General features: G+C 34.9%; 1 protein-coding gene across 20 annotated transcripts; it reads left to right on the top strand.

Annotated features, from left to right (window-relative positions):
- Nucleotides 1-13323: 13323 nt before the first annotated feature.
- Nucleotides 13324-21393, top strand: LOC18429091 (SH2 domain-containing protein B). 20 transcript variants are annotated; one of them, XR_016051449.1, is made up of 14 exons: nt 13324-13933; nt 14055-14243; nt 14708-14914; nt 15019-15120; nt 17034-17111; nt 17226-17393; nt 17511-17695; nt 18225-18584; nt 18715-18998; nt 19203-19275; nt 19356-19518; nt 19812-20155; nt 20695-20760; nt 20962-21269. XR_016051449.1 is itself a non-coding variant. In XM_088861090.1 (13 exons), exons 4-13 carry the CDS (start codon nt 15044-15046, stop codon nt 21002-21004), a joined length of 1650 nt encoding a protein of 549 aa, XP_088717216.1. In that variant the 5' UTR covers nt 13406-13933; nt 14055-14243; nt 14686-14914; nt 15019-15043; the 3' UTR covers nt 21005-21393. The 20 variants fall into 20 exon arrangements, 7 of the variants coding, with proteins under 7 accessions (XP_020520026.2, XP_006838447.2, XP_020520027.2 ...); XR_016051445.1 differs by lacking the exon at nt 19203-19275 and having other exon boundaries at nt 15016-15120; nt 18197-18584; nt 20962-21393; XR_016051442.1 differs by lacking the exon at nt 17511-17695 and having other exon boundaries at nt 15016-15120; nt 18197-18584; nt 20962-21393.
- Nucleotides 21394-22182: the final 789 nt, after the last annotated feature.

The raw sequence follows: 22182 nt of genomic DNA on the forward strand, positions 1-22182 counted from the left end.
GCGATTAGATTAGCTTAGCCTGAGCAATGGAACTTCTACTTCAAGAGTAGGCCTCTGTAGTTTCTATAACTGTGATATGTTAACCTTACTGTTCTACCTAAAGTAAAATTACTTATGACTTATACTCAGTGTATTGAACTGCATTTATTATTACACTATTAGAATACTGAAAGGCATTCTAGAGAGCTCCCCTTGGCATTCTGTGATTAAGTGTGCACTGCTTACTCTTACCACTGTTAAATAGTTGGGATGCAATGGTGTAGATCTGCCTATTGGGCTTAACTCACTCCGTCTTATTTGCATGACTGTAGAGAGAAAGTGTTAGTCTCTGAACTGAAGGCGAGTAGCTGTGTTGTGCTCGGGTGGTTGAAGTTTGAAGTCTGAAGAGCCGTCTTCCAAAGCTTTCTATAGTATGTTTTTGGTGGTCTTACAACTGTGATGGTTACTTTATACTTTGTATTTTTGGGCCGTTAGTGCCTTGAAGAAAATTGTAAGAACTTTTGGATATTAGTGGAATGACAATGGCTTTTCTTTTGGAATGATATATGTCTTTATGTGTAGATTTTAGTTTTACTTTCGTGATTTGCTCTTGATTCCGTGGTTTTATGCGTTGAGCCACTCCCACCTAAGTAACATTCGCGACCTTCGGTCGCGATCCCGCACTCTGTCGCCCTCCGATAAGGTACGATAGGGATCAGGGGGAGGGGTTGTGACAACAAACATCACATAAAACTCTGGTTTGCACATCTCTACTTCGCCCACCTAACTATAAATCTGTGTGCGACATCTCCATCAAACTCTCTATTTTATTAAATTATCAACCCAATATAAAGTGCGCTCTATTTAGTACTTCTTAACCAGCAATTATTAACGCCTTCCTCCTCTTTACTCCTATTATTACTAAAGTTGCATTCCATGTAATATGTCTAAGTTCTAACTTTGTGTTGACGTCACTCCGGGCCTCATTAATCAACACTATGCCATCTGTGAACAATATACACCACATTACTTCATCTTATAGCGGCCTAATTAATTTATAACTAATACAAAGAGGTATAGACTCAATGTTGACCTTAATGTAGACATATTATCATTGAAAACTTATTTGTCTTTCGACTAGTTGTTTGTTCACTAGTTGTCGCTCCCTTATACATAGCTCTCACCAAGTCGATGTAGTATCTAGAGCTTTCTTTCTTCACCAAGTTGATGTAGTATTAAGAGCTTTCTTTCTTTTCCAATACCCAAAAAATTAAATATCAAGAAGGTACCATGTCGTAAGTTTTTTTAGATTAATAAAGACCATGTGGAGGTCTTTCCCTTTCACCCTAAACTTTTCAATTAGTTACCTAAGGAGAAAAATAGCTTCAAAGATTGACCTCCCTGATATAAAACCGAATTAGTTTTTTGATACACTCGTTTTATGCTTTAATCGTTGCTCAATCACTTTGTCCCCTAGCTTCTTAGTGTGGCTCATAAGTTTGATCCTTCAATAGTTGATACAATTATATATGTCTTATTTGTTCTTGTAAATAAGTACCACATTGTTTTTCCTCCAGTTGTCTGGCTTTTTTTTTCGCAACATCTTGTTGAACAGCTAGGTGTTGAGAACAAACAAAATGCTAGACCTCTAAGTCTTGCATCAAAATTTAATATTATGAACGAAACTTTGTACCAAAACGAAACTTTGTACCAAACCTCTAAGTCACTATTTTGTCCACTCGTGGTTCTAAAGGGCACTCACGCTTTATATAGACTATAAATACAAGATGGTAACCTCTTTATTCTTCATTATTAGTTTATTCAAATTTTGTCCTCTTGCATATTTTAAAAAAATATTTTACTGTTATAGCATGGATTTTTTAAGGAGACCACATTCGAATAGGTGCATCGGCCGACACACCAAAAACATGTCCTTTTAAAACATAACCATAGAGTGTGGGGAGAAGTTTCAACGATAACTTGTTTAAATGTGGTTCCCTTTTGAAAAGTCCAAATTAGAGAAGGATTTAGGATGTAAAACACACTTTAAGGCACTTGAGATGTGTTTTGCTTTAGGTCCATGAATTTGTAGCTCGAAGATAGCGTAGATCATATAGAATTGTCAAGAATTTAAAATTGAATAGTCATGAACGATCCAAAAATATAATTTAATTTATTATATTTTATTTTTAAAAATATTTTATTTATCAAATTTATGAACGTGGTGGTCGAGATTATCAACCTGTAAAATTTAGATCCAAAATCTATCTTGAAAATAGACTTTTGAAGGAACCTACATTTTTAATAGGGTTGAAGCACCAAAACCTCAATCTATTAACCAATGAAAAAAATTATCATATATAATATGCATTATGATGAAAATTTTGAAATATTTTATGAACAAAGGAATAGCGAGCAAATACATGTTGTAAATGATGTTTTGTGTAGAGTCCCAAAAAGAAAAGAGGAATTGTGAGGAGAAATGACAAGATGGGGCATCAATTTGGTAGATATGATGGAACAGGGGTTATTTTGGTCATGGTACTAAAAATAGAATCCTAAAATAGTACTTTATATATCTGGAAAGTGTAAACAAGGATCATATTACAAATCTTACTGGAACTGCTCATTCTTTGTCAAAAGTCTGCAATTTAGTTTTTGATGGAAGAAAATACTTCTTATTAAAATAAAATCATATACCAAATGAAGTCAAAGTTGAAACTTGACAAAAAAAATTCCATTGCAAGTATTTTGATTTTAAATAAATAGGGTTTTGATTTGAGAAAATAAATATGGAAATAGATCTTGCAAAAAAACATGCAGAAAGGCTCGAGTTTAGGGCTGGAATGGCCCAAGATCAGCCAAAAATCTATTAAAAAGAAAAAGGTAAAAGCATGCTTTTTTCAATATTTTTGAAAAGGGTGAGGCTTGCGTAAGTTGTCAATTTTAAATAATCCAAGTAAGGTATACCTCCAAACCTTATTGAAAGATATAAATTGGTGTATGAAATTTTAACGATGACCTGCAAATTTATTTTACATCCAGTTATGAATCTAAAACTCACAAAGTCGTACAAATTGAGCTGATCTACAAACAATTGACAGCCTTGAAAATGCACGGTCTAGATAATATGTCATAAAGTACACCATTTTGAGGAGACTTGAAAAAATTTCCAGCGTCTGATTATCTTAAGGTCCAGATGTACAATTGGATGGGTTTTTCAGCATCAAAATAACCTCTTTCAATGGAGTTTTTAGGTGTGCCTTAATCCTATAGTGTAAGATTGACACTTTATATAAAATTTTTTGTTTTAAAAAATGAGATTTTTCAATTACTTCTTAGGACTCAAGAAACGTTGAGTCTGATGAAAAACTTAGCATGTTCGTTATGGTTAGCTGGGTGACTTGGGTTGACTCAAGCAAATCTCTTGCTCAAACATGAGACCCCTCGGTGTCAGTCCCACTCAACCCGGTTCCGATCTAACTCCACAAATCCGGGACCGGTTTATTGTACTAAGATATGACACATTTCACACTTGATAAAGGCCTTCTTTTTTTATGGGTAAGTGATCAAGCCTTTCTTCTAAATGGAGAAATACTTCTATTACCATTTTAAGGATATGAATTTCTGGGATTTGCCTATAAAGCATTCCTAGAAGAGGATGTTTTCATGCCCAAATATCTTCAAATTGTTCATCTCGACATCAAGATGAATATACATGAGACAAAAATAGATTTTATATTTTAGAAATAATGCATCTTATAACGCATTTTTGGACTTCAATTTTTTAGATTTTGAAGTTTTCATATATTTGCTCAATTTACATTAATTTTTTAATCTTTAAATTTTATAATTAAAGATGAAAATATATTTTAAGGTTATCATAAAGATTTTCAGTATTGAAACCACATTTCTTGACACTATGAAGGTGCGCTTTACTTTGATTTTTTAGAGCCTCGCCCCTATACAAACCGCACCCTTCGTTATTTGATATTTTTCTCGAAGCACATCTTTTTAAGGAGGAGCACGCATATTATGTTCCTGCAGGAGGATAATATGTATCTATTCCCTCAACCATGAATCTTATTTCAAAGTAATTTTTTTTTTAAATCTTAAATTTTGGGAACTACTTGATAATTACTAGTTTTCAAATAACAAAAGATTTTGAATTTTTGAGTTTTCGAACACTGAGATTTCATCGGTTGAACAAATGGTTTTTGATAAAGTTTGAGATATTATTTTTCAGTGTATCGAGAGTGCAATTATAAATTTTTTATTAATATTTAGCCTATTCTAGCCAAAAGATATTATATTCCCTTGGGAGTATACTGTTTATTTACCGGTAAAACTCCACCTAGGATAAATCTTAGAAACCCAAATTTTAGGGATAGATGAAGTTTCTATAAAGCTTAGACTTTATGAAAACAAAATAAAGCCTTACCGCAAATCCTCGTTAGTAAAATACTTTCGACAACTAAAAACTCCATGATGGCTCTAAAATTAATTCCCAACATCAGTAATAAAATTTGAAAGTAAAAAAATGGTATAGATACTATGAAGTATGAACACTTATTTTTAAGGCAAAATAGACTAGATAATTTGTTACAATATACATTATTTTTAGAGCTTAAAATCCTAATTTTTACAACAGTAATATTCAAGCTAAGATGATCGATTTAGAGGTGTTCCAATACTTGAATTGCAACTTTCAAAGAGTTATGAGGTGAGGCTATACTTATTTTGATAGAGTTGCAGCCCCATCAAACCATTTCCCTTTTGAGTATATAACCTCTTTAACACACATATAAACCTCAATAAAAAATCAATAAAAAAAAGTTCCCAATGCACCCTCTAAGTACTTGAAAAGATAATCTAACTACTTGAAAAGATAATGTCTAAAGATTGAATATAAATCGTCCAACTTTTAGAAGGTCGAGATCTAAGTGTTAGAAAATTAAATTTCAATTTTTTTTTCTTTGATAATAATCATCTAGTGATTCTTAGGTGGCTCTCAAAATTTTAGATTGAAAAAATCCTCCAAAGTGGGTCATCGGATTGAGGGAGTAGAAGTAAACTATACTCCCTAAGGGGTATAGTATACATCTAGTGTACAACTTGAAAAGGTTACATCCCTAAACTTTGGGATCCTTGGATTCATCTTAGATTGGGTTTTACATGAGGGACGGTGAATATGCGAAAGGGACTCGGGTTGTGATGGTCGCAGCCCCATATCCTAGTCACAATATTGACACCACCTCATTAACAACTTCAAAAAAATTAACTTCTAAACCATTTGAAAAAAAGGGAAGGCTTTCTATTTGACCCCACCCACATATATATTATATGTCATCCCTAGTCTCAGCCATTATATCTAAGTAGATGGCTAAGATGGCTTGAGCCACAATGTCACAAAGTCACAAATTAGCTTTTAACCGTCAAATCTTGATCGAATGGCTCAATATTTTTTGTTTTTAATTTTTATTATACAAATCATTTTAAAGCAAAATTTGGGGCATACATAGATCTGATAGGAGGCGCACATGATAACAATAATAATAAAATATTTTTTATGATAAGAAATTACCAGAATACCCTTGAAAATTATATCGGCATTTTGGTCATTTAGTTTTACAAAAAATATTTATTTATTTTTTATTTTTTCCAAGTTTGCCCAAAATTTCAGCCAAAAATATTTCATAGAAAAAAATGAAAAATAAAACAATGTTTAGCGTGACATTAGGGTATGAACAATCGTAGCCATTTGATTTACATTGAACGGCTAAGAAGTGCGGTCACATATAACTTATATATTGTTAAGACCACATAGAAACATTTCCCTTGAAAAAATGGGTAGGGTTGTCTTTCCACTTAATTACTCATAAATAAATAAATAAATAATTTATTTTGGCTTTAAGGAAAGAAAAAAAAGTTCATATAGAGTGTCAACTTTATATTGTACGAGTAAGGTACACTAAAAAAACCACTAGAGAAGGTTGTTCGAAAACCCTCAAATCGATCATCTCAACCTCAAGGTTCATAGACATGAAAAAAAAGGATTTCTAGTCCTAAAAACTAATGATTTAAAAAATGGATCGGTGACCCGGATCCGGTACCCAAAAAGCCGATCCGGATCGGCGAATAGGCGATCCGGATCGGGAATCGGGTGAATCGGTCAAAATAAAGCTTCAAACAAATCCGAAAAAATTATTAAAATTCATTACAACTATTGTTTTTTAGGAATTCAATAAGAAATGAGGGTACTCCATTAAGAATTTTCATGTTTTTGCATGAATATGCGAATATTGATATGTTCTTTCCCTTCATAAACTACTATTCAGCATTTAATTTACATCACACAAAAGGATAATAGAATTATCATGGAATAAGTATATCAACATACATGGACTACAATAAAGCATAAAATTAGTAACATACGATCTAAAAATAAAATGGTAGACGACGTTGTTGTTCTTCTTGGTCACGCTGGTACCATTTATTGAATTCGTTTGACAATTCATTGATTTGATCTAAAAACGAATCATCGATATTAGCAGGCGTCTGACTATTCCCAAGTCCCTGAGTGTTAGTGTTTTATTGTGTTCCCAATCCAAAATCCCCGAAGCTTGTCCATCCTTCATGCTCACGTGCACTGTCGTGCTTATCCCTACACTGTTGCTGTTAGGACTCGATATGTGAATATTATGGCTGGGATAGGGTGGCCTCAGAATCATCATCTCTCTCATTTTCTCTTAGACCTCCTTCCCACTCTCCCTCATTAGGTGCAATATCACCGACATCTCCGACGAATTGTGGATACGTTGGCTGGTTGCTTCCTCCCTTCATGCTGCTCTTCACTTTCTTCAAGATCTTCATCACCGATAGCCTCAAGGAACTCTCTCTTGTGCAACACTGGCTCCTCCTCTTCTACTACCCATTGGTCTGCTGAGTCTGTGACAAATATTGTGTCTAAGTCTATCGGCCCATAGTCTTCAAGCTTCCTTCTTATTTGTCGCTCTCGGAGGTTTAAATTATAATGAACGTAGACTAGTTTATGAAGCTTCTCAGAAGCGAGTCGATTCCTCCTAGTAGTGTGCAACCATTGGAATGTACTCCAGTTGCGCTCACAGCCAGTAGCAGAACATGTTTGAGAGAGCACCTTGATTGCTATCCTCTTTAGGTGAGGTGCGTCAGTACCATATATCTCCCACCATTCAGCTGGATTAAAATGCAAAAAGCATTGTAAGGGCAAGAACAATTCATAAGATTAAATATATGAATGGACAAAATATTAGCGAGGGGATAACCTGGATCCATCATAGTTCAAGAATTCCTGGCAAGTCTAGTTCCGAAAGATCCTATAGCATCCCTATACATAGCAAGCTAAAACAAATATATTACGTTTTAGTGCATTATTCCTCACAAATATAACAACTCAATGAAGTTCTTACCCAAACATTAAATAATACCTCTTGTATTGTTGCTACTTGGTTTCGATGGCTTCTCTCCAACCTTGCAATAATGTATCTGACCCCTTCCATAATCATGTGGGGTTGTTCAGGTGTCAAATAGAAAATTTTGGGTGGAAGTAGTAACCTACAAAATATATAGGTAGAAAAATGTCATTTACAATTTCATAAAAAAATGATTTAAAATGAAACATTGTAATGATATAAATATATATTTACCAGCATAATGAATTGGACGTCCAAATTTGGTGTTCCACCTCTTTTTTATAATCTCGATTACTTTGCTAGTAAAATTACATTTTTCTCCAATAGCTGATTTCGCCCTCTCAATACCTTCATAAAGGATACCCATGGTAGCTTTCTTATCAGCATCCACCATTCTTAACACTGTGACCAAAGGGGTAGTTGCCTCTACAACACTGGAACATCAAGACCAAAACCGCCTATCTGAGGCTATCTTATCCACTTTTATACCGGTACTGGACTTCGAGAGGCGGTCATTTAACCACTCTTCACAGGTAAACAATCTCTTTAATGCAGCTTCAGATTCTCGAATGGAGTCCACAGCTAAGTAATCGGTCGCAAAGCGGGTTATGGCAGTCTGATTATCTCTTTTTTCTTAGAGTGTTCTCTAAGCAGAAATAAAATTTTAGAGTGGTTGTATATAAATCTCGACACCAACCTTGCTTCCTCTAGAGTCTCCTTCACAATTTTGATCTCACCAATCTCCTCTAACATAAGAACGATGCTGTGTGCAGTACACGGGGTCCATACTAGATGCTTCCTCTTATCCATCAACTTGCTGCCCGCAGAAACACATACACGCTCATTGTCTGTAATAAACTGGACTACATGCTTATCTCCCACCTTGTTCACTATCAGATCATATAGTCGTACGTAGAAGTTTGCATCCTTCTTCGTCCCTGATACGTCTTTGCTAGACAAAAAAGCTGTACCTTTTGAGGAATAGGCCAAGAAGTTTAAAAACTCTTTTTTGCTAACTTTATTCAACCAACCATCACTCATGAGAGTGATGCCTGTCCTTGGCCAACTCTGTTTATATTATTCAATCCACTTTTTAACTTCCTCCACCTCTTCATCTAATATTGGCCCACTAAACTCATATGCCGTAGGGGGTTTTACCTCGGGCCCGACTCTCTGGATTGCACTAACCATAGGTAGAAAATATAGGTCATTGGCTGCATCAAAGGGAATCTCTTTATCGTAGAACCATTTACCAACATATCTCCCCAACATGTTTCTTGTACCTTTAACCATGCCTTTTAGGGTCATCTGTTGTGACTTAGGCTTTGAGAGAAATGGGTTTTTACGACCATGACTTGCAATACTGGCACTCTTAAGTAACCTAGAAACAATTTCTTCAACATCTGATTCTCCTTGATACATATTGCCACCAACCCCTCCATACATATTTGAGCTGGGCCCGCCATACATGCTCGAGCTGGGCTCGCCATGCATATCTGAGCTAGGCCCACCATGGATGTCTGAGCTAGACCCACCGGGCATTCTAAACCTACGTTCCCTCTGATATTGTTCATGTAAACTCAATCTTGTGGCCATGTCCGGCTCATTATTATATTGCTCTTTTGGGTCATTATTATATTGCTCTTCTGTATCATTCCTGCTTGATGACGTATATAAACTAGCTATCTCCTCATTCATACTATGTTTGGCAATTTTTTTACTTTTGTTAGCATTAAGAATTGCCGCCATCTGTTTTTTTACATTACTAGGGACACTAGTGCATGCAGAAACTTCTCCCTTAACCCCTGCTAAGTGTTGCTTGAACCTATATACCCCACTACTTATCACTCTTTGACAGTAATTACAAATAATTTTATCTTTTTTGTTGGGATCAAGTCTGACCCCATGTTGCCATGCAGGGTCTTCTGCAGATCTTGACATGATTCAACTGTTTTACGATGTAAAAAGTATAAAATTAACCTGACAGTTCAAAAAGAAAAATAATCACCATGTGTAGTGATAATATGTTGGGGTAGTTCATGTAGTCATATTTGTTGTTATTTGTTATTGCAAAATACCTCTATTGACAATAATATTTTCGTACATATCAATTACAAACATTCAGGATAATATAATACAAAATGCAAGCTCCAAACATTGCTACAACTCAATTATCAAGAACATACATTTCTTGCATTAAAAAATTAATAATAAAAACAATTCTTCACAGAGCCAGCTAACATCAGTGATTCCAACTAAAAAATGCATGAACAACAGATAAAAAAAATACAGTTTTGCATTAAAAATATAATAACATGTATTTTTTTGCCTAAATAATCTATCAACATACAATTTTTTCAACAAAAACTTTAACAATAAAAATTTAAAATATAGTTTAATACCTCATGATAATTAAAACCTTGTCACGATTTTCACATCTTTTTGAAAAATCATCATTTTTAAAAAAAATCGATCATGGATTAAAAAAAAAAAATCACAAATTTTCAAAAAATTTAATCATGGATTACAAAAAATTCGATCATGGATTACAAAAAATTCGATCATGGATTACATAAAATTCGATCATGGATTACAAAAAAAAAAAACATGAAAAAGCAAAAAATTCGATCGTGGATTACAAAAAAAGAAAAATACAATTCGATCATGGATTACAAAAAATTCAATCATGGATTACAAAAAATTCTATCATGGGTTACAAAAAATAAAAAATAAACAACAAATCCGATCATGGATTACAAGAAAAAAAAAAAAACATTTCGATCATGGATTACAAAAAAATCGATCATGGATTACAAAAAATTCTATCATGGATTACAAAAAATTCGATCATGGATTACATAAAATTCGATCATGGATTACAAAAACAAAAAAAACAAAAAATTCGATCGTGGATTACAAAAAAAGAAAAAAAAAATTCGATCATGGATTACAAAAAATTCAATCATGGATTACAAAAAACTCTATCATGGGTTACAAAAAAAACAAAAAACAAAAAATTCGATTATGGATTACAAAAAAAAAAACAAACATTGGATTACGAAAAAAAAACAAACATTTCGATCATAGATGACAAAACATTCGATCATGGATTACAAAAAATTCTATCATGGGTTACAAGAATAAAAAATAAAACAAAAAATTCGATCATGGATTACAAGAAAAAAAAAACAAATATTTCGATCATGGATTACAAAAAATTCGATCATGGATTACAAAAAATTCTATCATGGGTTACAAAAAAAACAAAAAAACAAAAAATTCGATCATGGATTAAAAAAAAAAAAAAAAATGATTCGATTATGGATTACAAAAAAATCGATCAAGTATTACAAAAAATTCGATCATGGATTACAAAAAAAAAAAACAATATGTTCTTCACAGGGCCATCTTACATAAGCCATTTTAACTAAAAAATCCACCTCTAAGTGAATAAATTACATCCAATTGAGTACATTTTCTGATAAACAACAATACAAGGAATCAAAACCCTAAATTTTGAACACAATATTTGTAATATATCATGAAAAAAAATTCAAAAGGTGGAAAAAAAAAAAAACAGCGGAAATTTGGTTCCGCAAACATCTCTGTGTTCATCTCAAATTTCATGCTGTAATTGACCAAATTACATGAAATTGAATATTTTAAATCATAATAGACACAATAAAGATTAAACACCCTACAAATTGAACTCATTATCGTCAAAATATGCAATGAAATTAATCATATGGCGGAAAAAAAAAAAAACCTAAACTTCTTACCTGGTTTTGTGAACCGGAACCTTCAATCTCCAAAAAACTCTGTTTTTCTCAACGATTATCACAAATTAGTAACAAAAGGTTTTGATGAACAACTTTACGATCAAAATGCCTACAAATTTTGAAAGATTCATGCCCTATTTGGCATGAAACACAAGGATAGGCGGAAACCCTAAAAATGCAAGTTTTGTGATCAAAAAACACCAAATGTCTCAACCATTTAATCTGTGTAAAAGCTGAATAAAGCTGTTTAAAGCCTGCAAATTAGATCACATGCCAAAAAAAAAAAAAAAAATGATAAAAAAATGACAAATGTCGAAGAATCCCGTGAAGAACACTGTGCAACCCGTGTTCTTCACGGGACTTGCCGATTCCGTACAGTGAATCGGCGAGTCACTGTACAGAATCGTCCGGTTCTCTCTAGAACCGGACGATTCTCGATTTTTTTAGCGGCTCGATCCGTCCATGGCGATTCCCGAGTCGAACCGAGCGAGTCCGGTTCGACTCGGCGTTTTTTTAAACACTGCTAAAAACAGTTCATCTTCCAATACATTATCTAGACCGCCCCAATTTCAGTTATTTTTAGATCTTCTTGATCGTCACCATTTCTAGAGCTTTAAATTTTATAATGGGGGCAACAATAGATTTTCATATCATCACTGGGCTTTGAGGCATCGAAGCTACATTTTCGACGTAGTTTTGAGGTGTGCGTTACTTCAATAGTATAAGGTTTACACCTTATACAAACCTCACCTTATCAAAGGAAACGTTCTACGTTTTCAAAAGGACCACAACATATACACGATGTGTATGGATAGTATGCAATTAACAAGCAGCCGATCTCTACTGTCAATTCTCTAGAAGGAGCGTAAAGAAAATATATCATCGTTTTAAATGCACGTCACTTCCTAACGAAAGTTCACCATCACCGTCCATGTTAAGAAAGGCCACGGATGAGCAATATTGTACAACATGCATATCTTGTGCACGTTATTCTTTCCGATATGGCAATGCCTCGAATCAGCGTGGGCAGAGCAGGTCGGCAACTCAAAACCCACCGGTCAAATATGAACTGGGCATTGGCCGATCCTATTTTAACCAGTTTTGGTGGTCTAGCTTGATATTTAAAAAAAAACTCAAAAAAATAAATAAAATTTCAAAAAGTAAATTTTTTTTTTGTATCGTGTTTTTTTATTTTTATCATTTTAATAAATATTGGAAAGTGTTTTAGTTATAAATATGTATTTTTATTTTTTAAAAATTATTTTAAAAATATATCGAGATTTTAAATCCATTTTTTTCGCTACTTTTCAATTTTATTTAGATATGTTTTGTTTAATTATACTTTAATTACATTTTTTATAATTTATAGGGAAAACTACGTATATATTTGTTATAGTTTTCGTTATTATCAAAATACCAAATAGTTTTCGTTATTATTGGAATGTCTGTTTTTTTTCACTTCATAACGAAAATTTTCAAAAAAGACTTTTTTACCTTTTTTCGGTTTTAAACAATTGAAATGGATGAATTTTCGGTCGTCAAAAAACTGAAAATAAGCTAATTTCGGATCTTGAACAATCGAAAATAGCGGGGCTCATTTAAGCTTCCCGAATACACAGTCTTATTTTATGTTGTTGAACAACAAAAAATAAGAATGCAAATTCTAAGCTTTTATCCTATTTTTAGTTATTCAATATCAGAAAATACGACATTTTCGGATATTGAACAATCGAAAACAAGACATTTTCGGATGTTAAACAACCGAAAATATGACTGCATATTCCAACAAGCTTCTGGAATACGCAGTCTTACTTTTTATTGTTCAACAACAAAAAACAAAACATTTTCCGTTGTTCAATAACCGAAAATAAGAATGTAAATTCCAAGCTTCTGCCTATTTTCGATTGTTAAAAAACTGAAAAAGGGTAAAAAAAATCATTTTTAAAAATTTTCGTTACGAAGTGAAAAAATCAAATATTCCAATAATAATGGAAACTATTTGGTATTTTGATAATAACAAAAACTATAACAGATATATACATAAATTTTTTTAATTTTTAAATTTTTTTATATCTTAATATAAAATAATAATTTTATAGGATCATCTTCCACCTATGTATGTAGGACTTCAAATGATTACTCTTAATTTTAATACGGCACTCTAAAAATATTGTCTAAACTTGATTTTTTTCAAGATCGGTGATCTCTGAGGTTGTACATGGGCGGAGAAGGGATCGTACAAGATCATTTATCTTTAATATATTTAATCCTTCCCGGGAACAACCCGATCATGCCGAATGAACCGCTCGATTTACTGCTTACTCGGATCCAGGCCTTGCCGTTGGCCGGTTTTCGAGTCCCATTCGATCTTTCGAACACTGCCTGGAATTGCAGGACTGGCTTGTCTATTCCAAGCCGTTTGCCATTTCCGGACCCTCATTTCTCTCTCTCTATTAAGGCGTCAATGCCCTCTCGCTATTTCCCCCAAAAGAAAACCTAGCAAATCTCTCTCTCTTCAAAACCCCTCTTTCCTTGGTGCTCTTGCTCAAGGAGTTGAGAAGCATCGTTGTGATGCCTTGCGAGCAGGCGCTGGTAGAAGAGGATGATGAGTATGTCACCCTCGACAAAATCCTCATTAACCTGCAAAATCCGTCTTCTTTCACTCTATGTCTCTGGGTTTACTTCCTTCCCCCGGCTCCACTCTCCTCCATTGTCATCCGCCAGGTCTCTCTCTCCATCTCTCCGTATGTGTGTTATGTATCGAATTTGGGTAGAGGGACGAAGTGCATTGATTTTATGAAGATGGGTGCTTTAATCCTGTTTTGTATTTTGTGGGTTTTTTCAGATTCATCCAGACATTGAATTTGATGTTCCATTCCTCGTCTTGAATTCTGAGAAGAAGCTTTCCCTTTTGCCTATGTTGTTTCTTCATAATGAAGCGCTCAATCCAGAGGCTACTTCTTGGGATGATAGACCATGTGCTTCTGCTGAAGTAGCTTGCCCTCTTGAGAAATGGGTTCATATTGGATGCGAGGTTAGTCGTTGATTATATCTTAAATTTGCGAAGGCCTTCATTAATTTGTTGCAATTTGGCTGAAAAGGAAGTGAGAGGAGCGATTAGTCATGAACTGAACGTCTGTATTTGTTTTAAAGAGTCATGTTTCAAAATAGTGTCGTACTAGTAAAAGAAATATATCATCATGCTCTTTTAACATTCATTCAGGACTGTATAAATTGGGGAAATTTCAGCTTTGGCATTGCTTTTCATTTTCTAATATTCATTGGAATGGATAGAGTTTAATTTGATTGTCTCTGTAATGAGAGATTTAGAATGCTGTGTTGCACTTGTTAATGTGACCTTGATACTGGGCTATAGGGGTGTTTTTAGTTAATGGGTTCTTTTCCGTGCTTTAAATTTAAAGTTTTGTTCTTGTGATTTTCTTTCTCTATTTCCATTGGCTGACCATGAAATGTAGGTTCATCACTATTATTCCTTAGGTTTCAAGAGATGCAATTCGTCTTCACATTGATGGGGTGATGGTTGGAGAGAAGTTTCTCTCTTGTTCAATGGAAAACAATATTGATCAGAACAAATTGAGTGGAATTACCTTATCTGGTATTAATGGAGGTGACAACAAACTACAGGGCTATGCCCACTATGTTAAAGTCATTGCCGCACCTTCTGTTACAAACCACTTTGTTAAGGTCCATGCATGGAACTCTTACTAATGATTTTTGATGTTGAGTTCTTTTATTGTTTTATGGTTTTTGATCGATATCAATGGTGATACACTCTTTCTCTATAGCAGAACCCACCAGTGGAATTAGCACTTGATGGTTCATCCTGTATGTCAGAAAATCATGAGGTTGAAGAGAGCAGGGATGGTGTTTGGAGTGTCGTTGGTGGCAAGGTTAGATGTAATTATGTTATATTTCTTGGCTTCCTCTGAGGAAAAATGGTTTTGCGATGGTTTCCAGTTCATAGTCATTCAAGAATGAACCTTTTGGATATTTTGAATCATCTACATTACATGGAAGAGGGGAGAGAGGGAGAGTATCATACATTTGATGTTTAATTTTTTCCTCTAAATATGAAACTTGAAAGGAAATTTTTGTAGAAGTAGATTATATTAGATGCACAAGAATACTTATCTTGTCTGAGCACTTTTTCACTGCAAACCCTCTAGAGAAACTATGATTTTATTTGAATTATTGGGGGGGACTCGTATATTGATCTCAGCATTGGATATAACTTTCAAGTAATCATTTCCAAAGGGCAGCCTTGTCGATCCCCTATGATGGAATCAGATATAGAACATTTTAGTGGAAAGCTTCCTCAAAATAATGTGATGGATAGAACTTTGTTCTAATGATTACAGGCAGTGCATCAACTAATGAGGATTTGAATATTAAGTCCTGTGACTAATGTGCAATTCTCTATGCAGAGTCTTCTCTTTTGTCTAGGGGTTCATGGAAGCTACTAAGCTATAATTTTGTCAAACCTGTCAGGCACGGTTTCGGATGGGTTTAAAAGTCCCCAAAATTCCTTTTAGGTTGTTCCTTTTTGGATCCAAAAGTGGACCTTATGATGGTGGAGTAGGAACTGCATAGAAGGGTCAATATCATGAATACATAATTTGTGCATGAAACTGAAGCCTCTAAAAATGCCGATGCCAATGGACATGAGCTACTTCAAAAGCCTCTGTGTGATTTATACATAAAACTTGCAAACCTCATCCAAGGGAACAATAGGTTCACCAATGAGCTGGAGCAAAAGACATGGCAATGCATATATACAAATGTGCGTTGGGTTTTTCTCTTGTCAGCCTTCTCTTACATATCAGCGTATTGAAAAATGTTTATTTTAGTGAGATGCTTAAGTCATTACCGTAACTCAAATCATTCCTCCACTATTACAAGGACATCTAATGATTCCTATTATCCCTTTTTGAACATGTTGCATTCTCATCAGATATAAATGGATCCAAAGGTACGATTTTCAGATAATGTGGCTTTTCCTATTTCACCTTTAAAATTTTAATATACCTTTTGAGCTATCCTCTGTACAGATTTTGTGGGAAAAATTGTTATCTTGTAGGGTTTTGGAACAAGCATCTTTGCCTCCCTTTCAGGGTTAACGCTGTAGAATTTCTCGATAAGTTTATGTACTCAATGCTATCAGATTCATTTCTTCAGCTTCAGGCCCTAAACTGAGATGAAGTAATCATTCCACATTAAAATGAAACTAATTGCAAAATTTTTGAAAATTCCAGGAAGTACTCAAAATTTGGTAAAAGTATTCTAAATTATTAAAAATATCAAAAAGTAGCCCAGAATATTGAAAATTCAGAAAATATGCATGATGTATTTAAAACTTGGAAAATTTATCCAAAATCCTACAAGCAGTGAACTGTTTAACATCGTACCATCTCATAATCATGAGTTAGAATAGTTAATATTTTACCTATGTTTTTTGTGAAAAATAGTTGATATTTTAGGTATGCTTTTTGTGAAATATTAAATATTTGATATTTTAGTTATGATTTGAAAAATTTCCCATAAAAATTTAAAAATGGGTTGATTCTATGTATTTAATTCTTTCTTTTTTTAAAGCTTTATATTGAATACTTTTTTTCTATTTGTATCTTTTTTAAATACACCCAAGATATCCCATGAATCCGTCAAGAGAGCAGAAGCGCTTCCCTTTTCTAAACATAACGAATGCCCCCGAGGTGAATCTAATAACATTTTGTATGCCATCATTTTTTTGTTTCTTTTTTGTTTATTTTGATTTAATAGGCTTATGATACTTGCTTTGTCACAGGCATCTTGCCGCAGAAACTTTGCACTTGATGTCATCTTACTAGATGCCCTTGGACGCTCTGTTCACAAGGATATGGAGGTTCTTCTATCTTTTTTATTATCTTTTTTCATTCGTTTTTGGATTAGTAACCATTCCATATCTGCACATTGAGATTATTCTTCCTGGATAAATTGGTAGTTTTTCTCTCTTCAGCTCTGTGCTTTACTTGTTTATGCGGATAACGGAATGCTCGTTGAGAGATCAAAAGGTGATCCTGAAGCTCCACTTTTGACAACCTTTGATGGTGTTGAGTTTCCTTCGGCTGATAGACCTATAAAACTTCTTCATGGTCGTGCCTCATTTAAGCTGAAAATTTCTCAGGTGCTAAGCTGAAAACTTCTCATCTCCTTGTTGTGCAATAAGTTACTTGAAGTTCACTGGAGTATTTTAGGTTTGTGAAAGAAATTCCATTGAACATTCATTTTCTTGATCTGTCAGATAAAAATAGCAAAAGCATGCTAAGCTTAATGGGCACTGGAAATCATAGTCCATTGGGGTTGTCACTGTCCGGCATACAATGTGATGGAGGGAGGGGGAAAGGAGGGAAAGATCCACAATTGGCGTCATGGCCTATTCTGGTGGATCCCAAATCTCATTCCATGATCACCATTGTTCATTGGATGGTATTGGACCCAATATGCTTTGGTTTTCCATCATCGCTTCCATATAAACATGTGGGGCTTTTCATGTGTTGTTGGTCTCACTGTATTTCCAGGTCCATGTCGTTGCAACATGCCAGCAACCATGGCATGGCTCCTGCGGTGTTCACTCTACCATGTCCTAAATTGCCCATTGAATTATTAGGCTTCTCTAGTTTAATGACTTCCCAATATGAAATCTGGCATTGAAGTTGTGGTCAATGATCCTTTTGCAATTTTTTTAACTTAAATTTTTAATGTGCACATATATTTCCATTTTCTGAATTTTGGAAATGATGTCTTATTGGCTATGCTCCCACCTGTGTCAGAGTCTGTATCCAATGAAGGGGCAACTTGAGTTTCTTTCCCATTTGAAGAACAGCCATTTTTTTCGAATTATTTTCCACAATTCCTCTGGCAAACTTGAACTTATTTGAAATGACAAAAAGAACTTGAACTAATTTAAAGTTTTACATGCCTTTCCAGCTGACGTTGCCTTTTCCATGGCATTCAGCTTTCTTCCAAATGTGATAATAGGCTCTTCCGAGTTCGTTTTGTCTCACTAAGCACACCAAGATACCCTTTTCTGGAAGTACATTCGCGCCCAATACGTTGTATCTCAAGAAATCGTACTATTCGATTGTCGAGTGTATCTAAAAAGCATAACCCGAAGGCAATGAATCAACTTGATACTGCCCAATCACCAGGAGGCAATGATGATCTCTTAGAGCCCGATCAGAATCTTGGATCCAAGCTTAGTCCTCCTCTAAAGCGTGTCAAAAGTGGACATAAACTTTCGATCAAGTACGGCACTGATTTTGCATCAGACAATTCCTGTGATGGAAACAGGTCTCACACATTGACTACTACAGATGTAAGTTGGACATTTTTGAACCTCAAGAAATTGTTTATGGGTCTGATCTTTTTCTTTTCAATATGTTCAATACATGCATATTGCCAAAAAACATGTTATGGTCTCAAATGTTCCACCTGCATTTGCACAGGATGGGAATGTACTTAGAGGTAATTTTGAGGAAAAAACAAGAAACCACTATGGAGATACAGGTGATATTGAGTCCGACTCTGAGAGTGATGATGACCGAAATCATGGCTTGAGGAGTGCAGACTCAGGGAGTCCATTGTCAGATATGGCAGTTTTCAGATATTGTTTAGAAGGCATGGCTGAGCGTCGTGCATATCTAAAAGAGGCTATCTCTTCTATGAGCGACCGGAATTTGGCAGATTTTGCTGCCCATGTTTCAGAGAACACTGGATGTTATCATAATGGGTAATTTCATCGTAATACTTATTGAACATTCAAAGATAACATCTCTAGACAGTGTATAAACCTGTCAATTTTTTAAAATGACTATTTTACAGCTAAGCAATTGAGGGAAGAATTAGAAAATTGAAAGGTCTAGTTCTTTGAAACCTTGATTGGTCTAAGTTGTCTTGATGTTAAGTATGTGGATCACTTGCTTGACGTCTGCAGTTGTTGCTGATACTATCCAGATCTTCTGCCAAATACAATATTCAGGAAGTTTCCAGATTTAAACTTCTGAATCGTAAGTGAAAATGAGTATGCAAACATGTGTATTTTCTATGGACCTCAAGCCTGCCCTTTCGGCTCCTTATTGTTTTTCAGGTATCAAATACTTATAGCAAAGCGACTAATCCAAGAAGGGACACAAACTTGGAACCTGCTTTCAGGGAACAATCACCATGTTCTTTGGATAAATGCAATTCCAGAAATTGAACGGCAATTTATGAAGATTTCACAGTCAACTAGCAGGAGTCTATCTGGCCTGGTTATTTTTCCCTACCTAATTTCTCTTGGAAAGTTTGCATAATATGCCAGAGGGACAACCACCATCCATTCCAGATGATGGACAGTGGAAATCAACCATGGTGGGACCCATGGGGATATTCACCCAGGTCACACTAAATCTCCACTCTGTCATCTGGACCACACAGTGGATGTCCCATGTTGTATCATTAGACCATCTAACATTGATTTGTTGTATCCGAAACCATGTATTATAGCTGTGTGGTAAGTCATCTCAAGTATTTATTTTCTAAACATGGGTTCTTTGAAATTCAGGACAAAGAGTTCTTACGAAGAATAGCAGGAGGATGTGACATATTGGTGCATGAAAATTTTGAAAAATTGTGGCAGTGGCTATACCCTGTGGCTTTGGCTATATCCAAGCAACCTGTAAAGGCAGCTTGGGAATCCACATCACCAAAGTGGATTGAAGGTTTGATTACACAGGAAGAGGCTGAAGCTTTTATTAGGGGCCCACATGGGCTCCAAAAGATGGGAACTTTCATTCTCCGGTTTCCAACTTCAAGGAACTGGCCTCACCCAGATGCTGGGAGTTTGGTTGTTAGTTATGTTGGTGCTGATATTGCTCTTCATCATAAGCTGCTTTCTCTTGATGATAGGTATGTCGTAGCACTTTTGGAAAGTACTGCAATCCTAAGGATCATGGAAAAAGGAAAACCATAGTCTAGTTAACTCTTTTTAAACTTCATTGCATTCTTTATTTCTTTTTTTAGCTACATCACGTAATTGCATTTTCCTAGACAAGAAAAATGGGGAACTATCAGTTAGTTATTTCTTGGGTGGGTAAACTGGGTTTGGAACACATGACCATGGAGCAACGGTCCGTATGACCTTGCCAGAAAGCCATGAGGGCAAACGCCTGTGTTGGTTAGTTTCAGTGAAATGCTGTCGAGTCAAGGTCATGTATGAATGCAGTGAATCAGCTGATACTTTTTAAGTCCTATAAATAAAAAGCTTTATTTCTTGAGTTATAGCTGGTTGATTAGGCTCATATCTTGAACAACATGGATAATGTTCCGAATTGCTTGAGTCCAGGTGTTAGTTAACTTTTCACCTTTGGAAGTCCCATGACACTTACCCATTCCTTTCCTCTTCTGTTCTGATAAATTCCCATTTTTTTCATCTTACCTGGTTGTAGAGGAACAAATGGAAAGTCACTGCCAGAGTTGCTACTGGCTGAACCTGAGCTCTCTCAATTATGCAGGCAAGTGATACTCAAAATGAGTTTCATGGAGGTGTTAATCCTCTTTTCTTATATCCATTATGTGAATTTTTTCCTATTTTCACATGTTTGTGTTTGTAGGGCAATAGAGAGAGAGAGAGAGAGAGAGAGAGAGAGAGAGAGAGAGATCCAATCACGCGTCATTTGTCCCCATTAATATTGAATTCAGGTTGGACTTTACAGGGTTGGGAGAAACTTGGCTGAGACTGTGGAGGATGAGATCTAGTTACCATTCTCTTGCACAATCCATAATTGGGCATGGGGTATTCCTATAGTTATTCTTGTTCACCATGTACAGTCATTGTTTTGATGTTTTGATTATGCATGTCAAGGAAATGCCACATGCTCCATTTATCGACAAAGATGAAGACTGCCTTCACATTAACATGTTGATGAGTTAAGGATGAGATTTTGCTTCCATTCGACGAAGTTTTGTGGCACATGGATGATGACATTGGGGTGGCATTCTTACATTCCATTGTTGTTGAGTATGATAGCGTAGCCTCTCTCTCTTTCTCTCTCTGGTGCATGGGTGATGATTTTTAAATATTCTTCTGTTATCGGGTCAGATAATAACGCATCTCTCTCTCTCATGCACGGATGATGATTTTTTCATATTCTTCTGTTGTGTCAGACATCTCTCTCTCTCTCTCTCTCTCTCTAAGATGACTATCAGCATTTGAGTGGCATGAGGCTTTCACTTATCAGGTTGTTTATATGTTGTTTGCACTGCACCTGGGGCAACACTTTTTGAGTGAAAGTATTGTTTGTACTAGTGTTTTAGAAATTGGATCGGTGGGGCTGATCATTCACCCACAGATCCGCGTCGAATTATTAAATCAATGATTTGGATTAGGTCTGGATTGTTCCCAATCGACAATTCAACAAATAAAAAATAAATGACAAGATAATAACTAAAATATGTGTTTTTTGGTGGGGATTTAGAAGGGATCCAAGAAACCATTAGATAAGAAAAAAAAAAGGATACAAATATTTAAGGGGCTGTTTGGATCCCTTGAAATACATTGTCTAGGAAAATTTATTTCTTACATAATATATTTCATTCGAAATGTAGTTCCTTGAAGAAAGATTTCTGCTGTTTGGATAGCATATGGATGCAACTTGAAGATTTTTGCTTCTAATTATCCTCATACTTATTATGTTACATTTATCATATTATTTTTTATTGTTATTATGATAATGTTATTTTTTTAATGCATTGTTACCCAAATATCTATCGTTTCTTATAGGTCACATCGCAGCAATTTTCTTAAAATCGGCTGGCACAAAAGCATCAAACAAGCAAATATAAAAATATATGCCAAAGGCCGAATAATTTATATTTAATTGGAATTAATAAAGATGATATCATCATAAAACACTATGTAATGAGATCAAGGTAAA

This window comes from Amborella trichopoda, chromosome 3, assembly GCF_054954075.1.
Source record: "Amborella trichopoda isolate Santa Cruz 75 chromosome 3, AtrichopodaSantaCruz75HAP2 v2.0, whole genome shotgun sequence".
NCBI lineage: Eukaryota > Viridiplantae > Streptophyta > Magnoliopsida > Amborellales > Amborellaceae > Amborella > Amborella trichopoda.

Bases quoted from the DNA above. Each gene is read 5' to 3' on its own strand.
- LOC18429091 (XM_020664367.2), top strand. From the start codon at position 13,781: ATGCCTTGCGAGCAGGCGCTGGTAGAAGAGGATGATGAGTATGTCACC. The intron at 15,121-17,033 runs GTTAGATGTAAT...GCTTTGTCACAG, and splicing joins GGAGTGTCGTTGGTGGCAAG to GCATCTTGCCGCAGAAACTT. The intron at 20,761-20,961 runs GCAAGTGATACT...TGGACTTTACAG, and splicing joins GAGCTCTCTCAATTATGCAG to GGTTGGGAGAAACTTGGCTG.